We start from the raw sequence: 14,513 nt of genomic DNA on the forward strand, positions 1-14,513 counted from the left end.
GCCAATATCCTTGTTTTTTTTTACTTATTTCTTAATAATAGAATTCTAATTTTATTGAAATTTTATTCCAAATTTATTCATAGTAATAGAATTCCAATTTTATTTATTTGGAATTGCAAATTTATTCTAATTTTATTTATGGGTAAAATTCAAATTTTATCCAATGTATTGATCTTGGTCAGCTATGGTGATCATGTGACCAAGATCTTTCTAATGAGATATAAGCAAAAGCTGTTAGATGAGACACCCAGGAAGAATGCTTAATAACAGAACTAGACTAAAAAGAAGAAAAAGTAAATAATACATGCAGTTTTTCAGAATATATCAGATATCACATTTGGATTGAAATGTCCTGATATGAACAGTACTGAATGAAGATATTTTAGAGATATGGTCTAATTCCTGAACTGTGCAATTAAAAATGTTTAAGGACATGTGCTTCTAATAGGAAAAATATGTTATAACAGGAAGTGCATTTCAAAAATGGAAATGAATTTAACCTGACAGTACCTAATTACTCATTTAATTCACTGGTATGGCATTTACTTTGAGAGAAAATTAACATTGTTGCTTCAGTTTTACAGAATTGCTGATACATTGGTATAACATGAATTATATATTGGTTGGTTGGCTTTCTTCCAAAAGAAGTAAGTTTAAGTTTTCAAATAAATGACATCCCAGACCACAAAATGCTTCAGCACTTGAGTTTTATTCAACTAAACATTAGCATGGGCAGTCTTTCTCCAAAATTGATGTTCCTAGCTCTTAATAGCTCATTAGTATCTTTCTTATTCTCTCATGGAAAAATGCATCCCTATTATATACGACACTTCAGCAGTCAGCCGTGATAGTTGTAAATGCCACAGCTGTCAGGTTCACCGAGTACTTCTACAGTGCAAGACATTTGAACTATCTACAGTAATACCTCCCTTAACTAGGGGTCAGCTTCCCAGCAACTATTGAGAAAACAAACAAGGCCTCTTCAAATATCAAGATGCCTGTAACAGTAATTTGGTTAACAAGAGCAATTTGGTAAGGAAAGGTCAGTGGTACTAGTGGCAGCATATAGAGTGTTTGGAGAGATGACAGGAAACAGCAGGTGAGTAGCATGAAAGACAAAATGTAAAAAAAAAAAAGTGTTTCACTCTGTGTAATTTGGGAAATCTTGCTCTGCATACATCCTTCTGCAAATCTTTGTTTCCTAAGAATGGAATTGGTTTAAAAAAAATCAATCAATGTATTGATAACTTCAAAGAATTTGTTATGTGTGCTAGGACTATACCAATCCATCACAGCTGCGCGGTCCTCTGCAGGGGAGCTGTCGGGAGTCCTCGGCAAGTGCGCATCAAATGCAGCCCGGCAGGTGGCGGTGGGGCTGAGGCTGGTAGCTTCTGGTTGTGGGGGCTTGTGGCAGAGCTGGGGCCGGCTGTCCCTCACATGCCTGTGCAGGTGGCAGCAGGTAACAGGGCCATCACCGTGCGTCGGGGCGAGGGCTGGCTGCGCACGCATGTGCTCAGCTGCGGTCCTGGTCTTCAAGATACACTCAACAGTGGGAGCTGGAGCAGGTGGTGTGTTCTGGGCTGGCATCCGCGGGAAAGTGGAGGTGGGCGGTGAGCACTAGTTTGGCAGTAACCGCGTGAGATCCTGGGACCGAGGCACTCATAGCAGCACTGGCTGGAGCAACTCCAGTGTGTGGCGAGTCACTGGGCTGGTGGGTGGTACTGGCTCAGGCAGCTGGAGTCCACGAAGGGGAAAACTGCGGTGCCCTAGGTGGTAAAGCTTTGGGGCATCTGCAGCGGCTGCGATGGCTGTCGGGTTCCTCGGCGGTGTAAGCCTCTGGGGTCTTCTGCAGAGCTGGCCTCTGGGGTCTGCGATGGCCAACACTCCAGGATCCTTGGAGGTGATGTTTGCAGGAAGGGTGCGGTGGCTGTGAGGGCTGTTGAACTCACCAGCGGTGGAGGCTGCTGGGATCCTCTACAAAGAAGGCCACTGGGGCCCACGGTGGTTCCTGCTTCACGGTTGGCACTGATAGCCCTTCTCTTTTGTTCGTGGCTATCGGCAGACGTCTCAGCTCTAACAATCTCCATAGCTGTCTTTGTGGGATGAACTTAAAGTAGGTCCTTTCTCAGTGCCCTAAAAGGCTGAAGAAGTTGACACTCAGCCTGATCTCTTCTTCCCCACTGAGAAGAACTTGCAGACGACGGAGATCCCTCTGAGCGGTGCTGGCAGGAGGCCTGTTCTTCCTACCCTTTCTGCGTGGTTATTCTTGGGTTTCTTTGCACCAGTGTGTTGCTGCAGCTTCTTAACTGGATTCCTGAGCTCTCCCAGAGCTATTCTGGTTCATGGATAACTGTCCAACTGTTGTTTTTTCTAATGGGATGAAGGCTGGGATCTCCTACTCCGCCATCTTGCTGACGTCACTTCTGCCACCCAATTTTCCTTCTTTTTTTTTTTTACCAGCAACATCTATTTATTGGACAAGTTCTTTCCCCCAAAGTACAGCTTGTTGTTTTATTCAGGGTTTTGTAGATGCCAGCCAGTTAGGGAACATGGGAAGGATGCTCAGTGAAAGGCAGATACATTGCGAGAAATGTGCCATAAACTTTTTTCTTTTTCGGGTAAAGAAAAAAAACTATATAATGAATATCCCACTCCTGAGTATAGGTGGGACAGGAAAATTTGATTGCTTTTCATCTGCACTTAAGTCTATCTTCTCATTTCACACATACAGTTGATTTGGATACTGCTACTAGGAAAGGTAAAAACAAGTGTCAGGAAGGAAGAAGTATTAACTAAAGGAAACTCAAACAGACGGCTCGTGGTGGGTGGTGGTCAGTAGAAGCAGACGGTGTGCAGGAAGGTCCGGCCGGTCTTCTCCTCGAACTCCTGCAGCAGCTCCTCGATCTCGTTCTCCATGTCTTCTGTGTGCTGGATGCACTGACAGAGATCACAGATGACGAACGCCCCCAGGGTGGCCTCTTCTTGGTTGTCCTCGATGTCCACGTTGATCACGTGCACAGGCTGGCAGGTCTCTTGCTCCCTGGAATTCAGCTCTTCCACCACCTGGTCGTACAGTCTCTCTTCACAGGTGAAGATCAGGTCAAACAGATCTTTGCAATTCTGGAACCTTTCCGGCCGGGGCTTGATTCTTCTGTTTCTGTCCAGCATGTGCAGAACGCCGTTCTGTGTGTAGAGGTCTTTGTCTTTCTTAAGGAGGTCATTGTACATCTGGTCGTAAGTGGTTTTGAAGTCATAAACGTTCGGCTTGTTGGGTGCTGGTCCTGGAAGCTTCACGTGAGTTCCCGTTCCAAAGGACCGGACGCTGAATCCTCGTTTGTTGAGGATGTAGTGCGCCTCCATGCTCCGGTTCTGGTTGCTTGAGCACACCACCGCCACTCTGAGCGGTGGCGACGGCATGGTGGCGGCCGGACGGTCCGCGACTCCCACCTCAGGAATCCCTCCTCAGGAATCCCTCCTCAGGACTCCCGCGCAGCCGCTCCTCTTCCACACGAGCAAGATGGCGATGGCGGCGGCCGGAAGTCGCGCCACAAAGCGGCCGCGCCAGTGACGTAGTGCGTCGGGACGCACGGCGCGGGCACGCGCACGGCCTCCTCCCCCCACCCCCCCCCGGCCCCGCCCAGACCACGGGGCTGCGGACGGAGGGAGGCCCCGCCCGGCGGGCACCGCTGCTTCGAGCGTGGGTGGCGGAGGCCCTCGCTCTGCAGAGGCGCCGACCCTCGGTTTTCTTATATGTTCTTTTTTCATTCTCCACTTCAGGTACACCTACTTGTCACCCTTGCAGTGAATCTCATTTCGTTGTCTTCCAGACCGATGATACATCTCTTTTTGTTTCCAGTTCTTTGTACTTTTTCCATAAAATTTGGGAGACGTTACTCAAGTTTTATTTTGCTGTCATAGATTTTATTCTCTAGCTTTATCTTTCCCTTCTTATGCATCTGGAGGACATTTGGGTGTCACTGGAAAGTACTAAGCTTTGCCTGTACCTCAGACTTCTAATAAGCCCACCCTTTAGAAAGTTTCGGTATTTCTTAGAGTGGATGAGGACAGGATCCAAGTAAATAGATCCAGTAATTTTTGTGATACTATTATAGTCACCTTCCCTTGAAAATTTATGCACTAGTGATTGAATTAGTATTTCTATTAATGCTCTGAATGAAATATTTTTGCTTATGAAGGGGATTGTTTTATAGTTAAGATAATTCTCATGCATGTCTATTCTGTAATGACCGAACATTCCCTGCAAGTGCTCACAAAAATTTGCCTTTGGATATTGCATAAAACCCAGTATTTCTCATAATGTGGGCTCTGTAGCATGCATCGGAATATCATTTTGTGTTGGTTAAAAATGCGTATTCCTGAGTTTATGTTTATGTATTCTGATGTTTGGGAATGACATCCAAGATTCTGCATTTAAAGAAAGCTTTGAAGTTGATTTCAATGCACTATATAGGGTAGTAACCCCTCTAGAGTCCTTGACTTCCAAGATCTCTGCTCCTGCAGCCTCTGGAGCGATTTCACCCCGTATCTCTGCTTGGTCCTCTCTCTGACCCTGGGACCAATCTTGTTTTTAGTGTTGGGAAATTTCAAGAGCTCTCATTACCTATTCAGGTGACAAAGTATCAAGACACCTTGCACTGACCTTGAGTAATTACCTAAGCAATTCCTGGTCGAGGCTTCATTCCCTGGCTTAATGGAAACCTTGTTTGCTGCTGCAGCAGAGCGTAAAATCGCAGTGGTGTATTTATTTAAAATCAACTAGCTTTAGGGGGACAAAAGTAAAACAAAATTAAGGGGATTTAATTATGCATTGGTTGTACAAAACAAAATCAGAAAAGCAAGAGGAAGTTAGAGCAGGAGATTGACCTCACCTCTTCACGGGGAGAAGCCAAGGGCATGCACTCAGGCTATTGGCTAAGCTGCTCCTGGCAAGCCAGCAGCACTCTGAAAGCACAGAGAAACAGAGACCTCGATGATGCCACCAACAGCTTTTCCTTGGGCACCAAAACAGAACTTACCAATAAAGGAACGCAGGCAGAATACTTACTATAATTCCTGTTTTATCATGACACTATTACTCGGAACACTTTAGCCTCACTGTTCATAGTGAGGTCTGCATACCAGCAGCAGGAATATCGCTTGGGAACTTGTCAGAAAAGTAGCATCTCAGGCCCTGCTTCAGACACCCTAAATCAGAATTTCAATTTTAGCCAGATCCCCAGGAGATGTACATGTTTATGAAAGTTGAGGGGCACAGCTCTAGAAAACTGTCTACTCTAGAAGAGCCAGAATTTCAAAAAATGTGTGCTGTAGTCTGGCAGATCTTTAAGGTAGAAGAATAAGGTTTCAGACCTTTACTACCCGTCTAGAAGTCTTTCTACCTGGGCTGCGAGACAGATCTGTAAGGTGGTAATGATTCTGAGTCCCACTGCAGAGTTACACTGTAGTGTTAGGAAAGCAACTCAGATTGGCTCAAGGCCAGGCACTGTCATTTATTGGCTCTGTGATGTTTGGAAGGTCACTTAACCTCTATGAATCTGTTTCTTTACCTACAAAATAAGACCTTTACAGAACGTCAAATGAGATAACATACATGTTAGTGCATTATAAATTCTTACATACATTTTTTAAAATAATGTACTTGGTTCCCCAAACTATCTTCCTGATCCGAACTGCTCTCTCAAGCTCAAATCCTATATTTACACTGCAATGGTAGACTTAATGGAAAGCAATTTATATGGTATGGGAAAGAAAACCAATCAAGCTGTCAAGCCAAGGGAGAAATTGAGAACCAGGTTCAGATTAACACACTGAAATCAGGAAGAACTGGAGAAAAGGGACAGGAACACTGGGGTTCAGAGTCATATTTCCATAGAAGAATAAACAAAAGTTGTTAAATCAAAGTTAAGAACAGCAGGGGGAGGGTGTAGCTTAGTGGTAGAGCACATGCTTAGCATGCATAAGGTCCTGGCTTCAATCCCCAGTACCTCCATTAAAAAAAAAAAAAGAAAAAAAGAAGTTAAGAACAGCATAGCTAATCACACTCAGAAGAGACATGGAGTATGCCATCACAGTGCTCAATAATTATCTGATTGACCATAAACTGAATGTATAGAAACATATGAGAGGGTACCACTCTTACAGCTGATGGACTTCAACAAGGTTGACTCAGAGATGTAAATCATTAAATATGTGATTGGAAGTCCAGACATGTCTTACTACACTTAATGAAATATCTCTTCCATAAGCTTAGTTAGCCATAATCCTGGTTAACAGGTTAGTCGAAGGGTTACAAAGGTTGTCTGAGCATAAGAATCACCTGCAGAACTTTGAAAACTACAGAAGGATTTACTATTGCAATGAAGAAAAATGAGCACAAGAACGCAGGATCCAAAAAGAGCAATAAATAGAGACACACAAAGACAGAAGACACAGAGGCTTTCTTGACTAGAGATGTCAGACTCACTAATATTTAAACAAAAGAAATTAATATTTAAAGAGGAAATGCAAGGATAATGTTAGGTTCTGTAGATGGAAAGAATTTTTCAACAATCTGCGTGCAAGCTGCAGTGAGTAAGAAGTCAGGGTTGAGTCAGGATTTCCCAATGTAATATAATGAATGTGCTAGCAAGCAACTTACAAAGCTGTAATTGATACTCATGGCATCTAGGGAATGTACTGAAATTGACAACCACTACAGTGAATTCCAGGCAATAGTGTAAAGTATATAAATAAATATTTATTTATTCTTTTTTAATACATAAATAATCTATATGTATTAAATAAATAAAAACTGAGAAATGGTAAACCGTAAAATATGATGTTTTACTCCACAAATTTTAGTGTATTTGAAATGTGACTACATAGGTATTTAAAATTTTTTCCATATAGTCAAGGATTCACTCCCATACTGTAGCATGATTTCAAGTATTGGCACCAGAAACCTACATCATTTTCTTTAACAACATAAACTAAATTTATACAAAGACCATGGGTTCAGTTCCAGTCTCTCAAAGGACTCTCACTTCTTTTGAAACAGCAGAAGTTCCAAAGACCAGAAGTTTCTAGAAAAGAGAACGACTGACATACGTGGTCAGCTGGTTAAAGAGATTTTTTAAAAATTACATTTATATACCTGTTGTCATGTACTCTCAGAACAGGGGATTGCAGTTGTTTCATGATGAGTGTAAACTATTTCTGATGTATTTATGCAACCAGGCTATCAAGAAGAGAAAAACGTTTAAAATGTGAACTCATATTTTCCACCTAAATCCTGATCATTAGTCATCTCAGGTTACCACTGCTCTCGGACTAAGATCAGAACTCATAAAAGGGAATATCAGACTACTTAGCTTCTTCCTAGAGCAAACTGGAGAACCTTCAGAACAAATAAATGACTACAACTCTTGAATAATAATCTATTCCTTTAATACAGGAAGAATCATTCAGATCTTGGTTTCACAAAGCTAGCAAACTATACTGCATTATGTTGTTTCAGGTGTCATCTCCACCATATAATTTATCCATAACAGCAGGAAATGAAATGCGATATAAAAGTTATAACATGACATAAATAAGTAAGAGATTTCAGGAAAAATGATAAAGCTAAGAATAAGAAGCACCAACATTATCTATCAGAGGTCGTCTAAATCTTCTTGTATAAGCCCACTCCAGATCATTAAGTCTCTCCAGAATAAATCAAACTCCCTTGGAATGCCTAGAACTAATTCATAACCATGGCCTCCTTAAATCCTAAGAATAGGCCCAGGTTTTGAGATTCATGGACATAGAACTTCTTTGACCTAATGATGCAAAGACAGAATCTATAGAGGTCAATATGATCCCTGATTCTGCAGGCATCTGACAAGGCTTGTCATGAGACCTTGGAGGGCAAGATGAAAACATGAACTGAGAGCTGTGACAATTAAGTAGATCAATACCTGTGTGAACAAGTGTACTTAAGATGTGCAATCTGACCACAGGTATCAATCTGGAGAAAAGTCTACAGCGCCGTGACGCAAAGCGCTGTTGGAAAACTTTTCTCATTCAATGTTTTTTTTTCTTAATTAGTTGGATGAAAACCTAAAAGACCCATTTAACATATCTGTGGATGATTTAAAAATAGAAAAATATTGGCTATTAGAATACTTCAAAAATTACAGAATGGAACAATGGACTGAATCTAATACAATGAAATCTATGAGTCTAATGTCACAGAGCCTGGTATATTAGATATGACGGGGCCTGGAACTTGGAAACAAAAACCTCGACTTCATAGCTGAAGGATGAAGGAGAAATTAAATAATAGCAACGTCTATTGAAAAAGCTCTCAGGAATTATGTAAACAGAGAGCTCAACAGAACCCAATGATGTAGTATAGCAAATCCCCACCCCACCACACAGGCCAAAATAAAACCTAATGTATTCACTGAAATATAGTATCTTTCTACTAGATAGCATATCAAGCAATTCTATGACTGTAGCAGTAACCTATCTGAGAGAGAGAGACTGAGACAGAGGAAGAGAGAGACAGAGAACGACTACTACAGAATGTTATAGAAGTCACCAGAATCCTGCCTTTTTGCAAGTTTCACTTATAGAAAAACCTGGCAATGAGATCTGAAAGGTATGGGTATGAGCAGGACAGGGTCCAACGCTCTCCTGCTCCAAATAACTAAAAACTTTAATCATGGTTCCCTCAAGTACAACTTGAAACAAACACTCAATCACCATCCACCTCACTTCAAAGCCAGCTTCCCAATCCTTTCCCCCTTAAAGGCTCTTATTTACAAAGCACATCTTCATTTTGCTTTAGATTTAATCCCTCATTGAGCCCTGGGGATGGGAAGAGATGGGGAGCTGGAGCCTAGGATTCTCTGCAGAGCCCACGTGTCAGGAGAGAGCCCCAGCTGCTGGGTGATGGCGGCAGGACTGGGCCTCCCTAAAGATGCACTCGGCTCAGACATAGAAGACTGAATTCTACAGCTTCTACTCTATCATCCAAAAATATAAATCCTAGGTCAACTAATGGAGGTTCTGCAACAGAGATAAAAACATCGGGTAACAGAGAGAGGCAGCTGGCATTGTACTAGAACTAGAGAACTTTGGGGAACCTTTTAAAATGGAAATTCTGTCGTTCTTTGCACTAACTGCCATTATACAAACGAATAGTAGAAAAAGAACCACTGTTTTGGGATCAGACAGATTTGTATTTGAGTCCTATTGCTACCTTTAACCAACTGTGTGAATGTGGGCAAGTTACTTAACTTCTCTGAGCCTTAGATTCCTCAACTGAAAAAAAAAAAAAGGGAATGGTGTTAGGAAGTAATAAAATGATTTGTCAATACTCTGGTAAATAGGAGTAGAGAGGGAGGAATTTTCTCTACATTCGGCTACAACACATAATAAACAGAGATTAAGTGTCACCACTTTATACTTAATATAAACTGCACTGGAACATGCATAGATTTTTACTTAAAAGGAAACAGTGAATTCATACAAGACATCAGATAATTAAAACTCTCTTCCTGTATCTTCAACTACACTACCTATATTTTAGATTAGATGTCTCCCTGAACTACTGTCCCAGCAAGATCATGCAGTTCCAAGGTTACTTTTCAGAAACAGTGTTCAAAGCAGTATCCTGTTAAATTACCTTGTGCCTATCAAAAACTCTTCTGCTGATAATCCCAGGGGGGCACCTTTCCAGTTTCCCTGTGAAAATGCTGTTTCATATTGATATGGATCAATAACACTTGTATATATGTGTTTACATAGCCCCATATAACCAACCTCAAGGTGTGTATGCGTGTCAATGTGTATACATACATACATTTTCAGCTAACTCAATAAATCCTTCAGAGTGAATTGAAACAGATAGCCATGCACATTAATATAGCATATTGTATCTCTGAAAATAAAGTCTGAATTCCATTTAGTTTGACAGGAAAGCATTTTTTTCATAAGTCTTTTGGATAATCTTCCGTTTGCTCAGCGAGGTCAAAAGGATGGAATATGTCTATCTCTCCTCTATCTTATCACACTCCCTTGTAACTCACAGCTCACAAGTCAAACCTTCTGTTAACACCTCCCACCCTCTACCCTAAAGCAAGATGCTTCGTGGAGCAAATTAAATCCAAGTGACATTACAATTCTTGCTGGTTCTGGAGTAATATGTTTTTGAGTTTTTTGGCAACTTAGAAATAACAAGGATTAAAAACTTGAGCGGCCACCTTCTTTCAGTGAAGTGCTTTTAGGTATTAGACATTCCTCAAAAACGACTGCAAAATTTCATCTACAGTTGACATTTAAGCGAAATTTGTTTCTTGATGGTTTTGTAATGACGTTTTATACTTCAAAGCTGAGAAGGTTGACATAAGTATTTTTCATCATTATCTATTCATCGAGAAAGCTGGCTTTGCCTTGGATGAGCTATTGCATCTCATATTAGTATACACAGATACCAGTGTACCTACATTAGACATCTAGAATAGCACCATTAACACAAACGGAAGTAATATCAGCAATGCAAATTTATGGAAATATTTGAAATTATGATGAATTCATAGAAAGCAATCCTAAAATTATTCAGATGCAGGTAGATTTCAAATAAAGCATTAAGGATACTGCTTCCACCACAATAATCCAAGACAGATACTAATGCAGATGACTGTATTTTGTGACATATAATTATTTCATTCTCATCAGAGGCGGTCACAGTGTTTATCACATCAGCCAAATGGACAGAGATGATGTGAACTGTAGGCATCAAAGGAGAGGCAATTTGGACTCACTTCCTGAATGTGGGCCTTAGAATCAGGCATATAGTTCCAGTTGACATTATACTGTCATATACAGCAATCACTTATATTAGCTACCTGTTCTATAAAAGACACAAATCTTTATAAAGTGACCTGGGGAGAGGTATTCAGGGTTCTTGGTTGATAACAAGCCAATCAGTATTATTTGTGGGGCAGATACTTCCATGACTTTTTAGTTAGTGGATAATCACAAGTGTTCTCACTAAAGACTCTCCAAATGGTTGCTAGGTTTGCATCTCCTAGGATGACTCCACTTTCCACCCCTGACGTTTAGAAATTTCCTGATGGCAGGAAGGCAGCTTTGTCCAGTACATTAAGCTACTGGTTAGAAGATGTAGAATGAGTTACAATAGAATAAAAATCCAACCAGGGAGCAAATTTACCCAAATTCAAAGAAGATCTTATGCATGAGGTGGCTTAGATGCTTGCTGATAATTGAGGATGGGTAGGGAGGTGAGGGTAGGTTGGCAATTCTGAGTCATTCTGCCTGTCTGTAGCTTATTGTTGACAATGTTCCAAAAACAATGGAAGAAGTACATTATCTGCTTTCATGAATTATACTGACATATTTGGTAGACATTACTTATGATCACCAGTGTTCTTTGTATCTTCCATATTGTTAACTGATTTTGTCTAGTTCTATCAATTACTGAGAGATGTAAAACTCCCCAGGTATAATTGTGACTATCTGTTGATGTGTGTAGTTCTACCAATTTTTTATTTATGAGGTTTGATGTTCTGTTATTAGGTACATACATACTTAGGATTTTTTGCCTTTATGCTGACCTGCCCATTTTATGATTATGAAATGTTTCTCTTCATCCTTTCTAATCCTCACTGTGTTTCAGTTCAATTTGTCTGATATTAATAAATTGTCTCCAGCTTTATTACTCTCACTGTATGCATATTATGTATTTTCCTTTCCTTTTACTTTCAACCTATTTATATTTTTAAAGTCTCTGGTGTTTCCTGTAAACAATTCCTACTCAGGTTTTTATTCTTTTACCCAATCTGACAGTCTCTATCTTCTAATTAAAGTATTTAGTCTATTTACCTTTAACACAATTATTGTAATGGTTGGGTTTAACTTTGATTATAAATGAGTTTTCACTTGCCTCTTTTTTTGTTCCTCCATGGCTCCTTTCTTCTCATCTTTCAGTTGAATTAAATATGTTTATTTTCCATTTTATTTCCTTATATTGGCTTCCTAGGTATGTTTCCTTTAATCCTTTTTTAGTGGTTGTATTAGGGCTACTGATACGTGAACAAAATCTAATCAATACTGTAACAGCACACTTTACATTTTACATATTCTCTTTCACATTTTTTACTCCATTGTTCTCACTTTGTGTTTCATAACAGTTATTTTACACTTGCCCCTTTCAAATCCTCCATTTCACACTGCCAAATACTCATAAAGCACCCTCACACATATTTTCAGAGCCTCCCCTTGCACATCTCCCTCCTCTCTTATTACCTGACCTACAGAAGCCAGCATCTTCAGCTGCCCAGAAGTCTGATGTTTGCATCCTCAGCAGAGCAGGATTCTCATGCTTTCTTATACCCCAGTCCTACACATTGAATTTTAAAAATTACCCCATTCAAGAAACTAAGATCTGGTGGAGCTCAGTTATGTTTTTCTCTTCTCTAACAGTTATAGCTCTCTAGCTGCCAGTGCTTGAAAAGTATTTCTTCATACAACTTGTCCAGTTTTTTGGTTGTCTATTTTGGGAGAGTTAGTCTGGTACAAGTTATAGCATCACAGCCAGAAACAGTAGTTTATTTTAGCCAAAGAGTTTTGAAGACCTTTTCTCTTAGAAATATGTTATTTGTCTACTCCATTTCTGCAAGAAACCTGACAAAAATAAGACTCTGAATTTCACTAGCAGGGGAAAAACAGAATTTTATTCTCCAGCCCATAGTATTTACTACTTCTTTTGAAAAAGTAAAATATACGTAGGCTTCTTCATACTTCAGTAATCTTGATGCTGCCCTCTTAAGCTTGCTCCTCACCCTGTCTGATGCTCAGATTTTTTTATTCTTTTGCTGGTTAATAGTGATAAAAAATGAGATCTCTTCCACTAAATCTTTTAGATTAAGCAAAATAACCTCTAAAATCATCCTCAGATAATATAAAGAATATTTTTTACATTGTTACCAAGTTTTCCTATTCCTATTACAGATATGTTAGTTCCGGAACTTAAAAAAGACACTTAAAAATGAATTCATTCCCATCTTATATCAAACCATAAAATTCCATAGTGTATGTGTCTACTAGGCAGTTCTGCAAGTCAACCATAAAATAGTTACCATAGAGAGCAACTAGAAATTCAGATGCTGATCAGTTCAGCTTAACTTCTAAAAAGCACACAAAGAATGAGAAAGGCCTTGTTGACTTCATGTCTGCTTTTGTCAGGTATTGAATTTCAGTAACATCAGCTCAAGTTGATCTCATAATATGTAAAATTGGGAAGATTGGAGAACCAACTTTGGGTGTGGCATTAAGAATCATATTCTGTGTAATAATTGAGTATTACAAATACTTATTTTATGGGAAAAAACCACCTCTTCATTACTACTTTAGAAAAAGCTTTACCTACGCCCCATCATGCCAGCCTTAAGCCAGTGTTTATCCATGCTGGCATTCTACAATGTTTTCATAGCACATAGCATAGTAGTGTTGACTATGTTGCAATGATTTAGACTAGAAACATGTTGTGCATTTGGAATGGTATTTCAGAGCTTGATACAGCCAAGTGATATCAGGGTAAGTGGAAGTATAGAACTTAAACAATTTTCCAGACAATTGAAAAATGACTCCCTCTTGATGAGTTTCTACGTTGGTATATCTCTGAACTGGCATGATTTGATGCTCTGTTTGTGAGTGAAAATAATAGTTGATTCTAACAATTATATAGGGAGTTAATCTAGTCCCCTTGCATTTTGTTATGTTATTTGCATTCATTTTATCCTTCAGTCACAGCTACCATCTTGGAAAGTATGTTCCACAACCATGATCTTATTACATATGAGGACATTGAGGCCCAAAGAGGTTATATGACTTGACAAAATTCACGTGAGATTTAAGGAACAGATACAAAACAGAAACCCAGGACACTCTGACCTCAAATACTGCACTTTTAACAATTTCATTATACCCCTTCACTTATTTTTGCATAGTAGTATTTAGCCATTTATGTAAGATTTTCACATATTTGCATTATATTTCCTTTTGATTTTTACATCAAATCTCTGAGGCTTGAGCAGAGCCAGAAAATCAACCCAAATTTATCAAATGGTAGGCCAAGTGATCTTTCCAGTAATTCACATTGTCTCCCTAACATGATTCACTTACCCATCAACTTCTACCAGTTTCTTCTAACATGTTCTTCCTAGAACAAATCAAGAGAATTGAGCTCCCAGAGTTCACGGTGAAGGAGGCGCACTCTCTTCACAATGTACTCTTCAGACATAATTAAACATAGAATTTAAGACAAGAATTTAATATAATATATATATATATAATTTAATATAATATATATATATTTTAATATAAGAATAACTTAGAATTGTTAATACCCACAATGAAATCTAAAGCAAATGTTAAAGGATTTTGCCCTCATCCGTCAAGTGTTTAATTGATTCATATATTCATTCAGATAGACTTCTATTCAG

The 14,513-nt window shown here is 39.5% G+C and overlaps 1 protein-coding gene across 1 annotated transcript; it reads right to left on the reverse strand.

The window, feature by feature from the left end:
- Window positions 1–2,779: 2,779 nt before the first annotated feature.
- Window positions 2,780–3,417, reverse strand: LOC105091540 (RNA polymerase II subunit A C-terminal domain phosphatase SSU72-like). The gene has a single exon (XM_064482815.1). The coding sequence runs from the start codon at window positions 3,415–3,417 to the stop codon at window positions 2,833–2,835; it is 585 nt and encodes a 194-aa protein (XP_064338885.1). The 3' UTR covers window positions 2,780–2,832.
- Window positions 3,418–14,513: the final 11,096 nt, after the last annotated feature.

The sequence above is a fragment of the Camelus dromedarius genome, chromosome X (genome assembly GCF_036321535.1).
Source record: "Camelus dromedarius isolate mCamDro1 chromosome X, mCamDro1.pat, whole genome shotgun sequence".
Classification (NCBI taxonomy): Eukaryota; Metazoa; Chordata; class Mammalia; order Artiodactyla; family Camelidae; genus Camelus; species Camelus dromedarius.

What these genes read in the sequence shown, in the direction of transcription:
- LOC105091540 (XM_064482815.1), bottom strand. Translation starts at nt 3,417, where the DNA reads ATGCCGTCGCCACCGCTCAGAGTGGCGGTGGTGTGCTCAAGCAACCAG.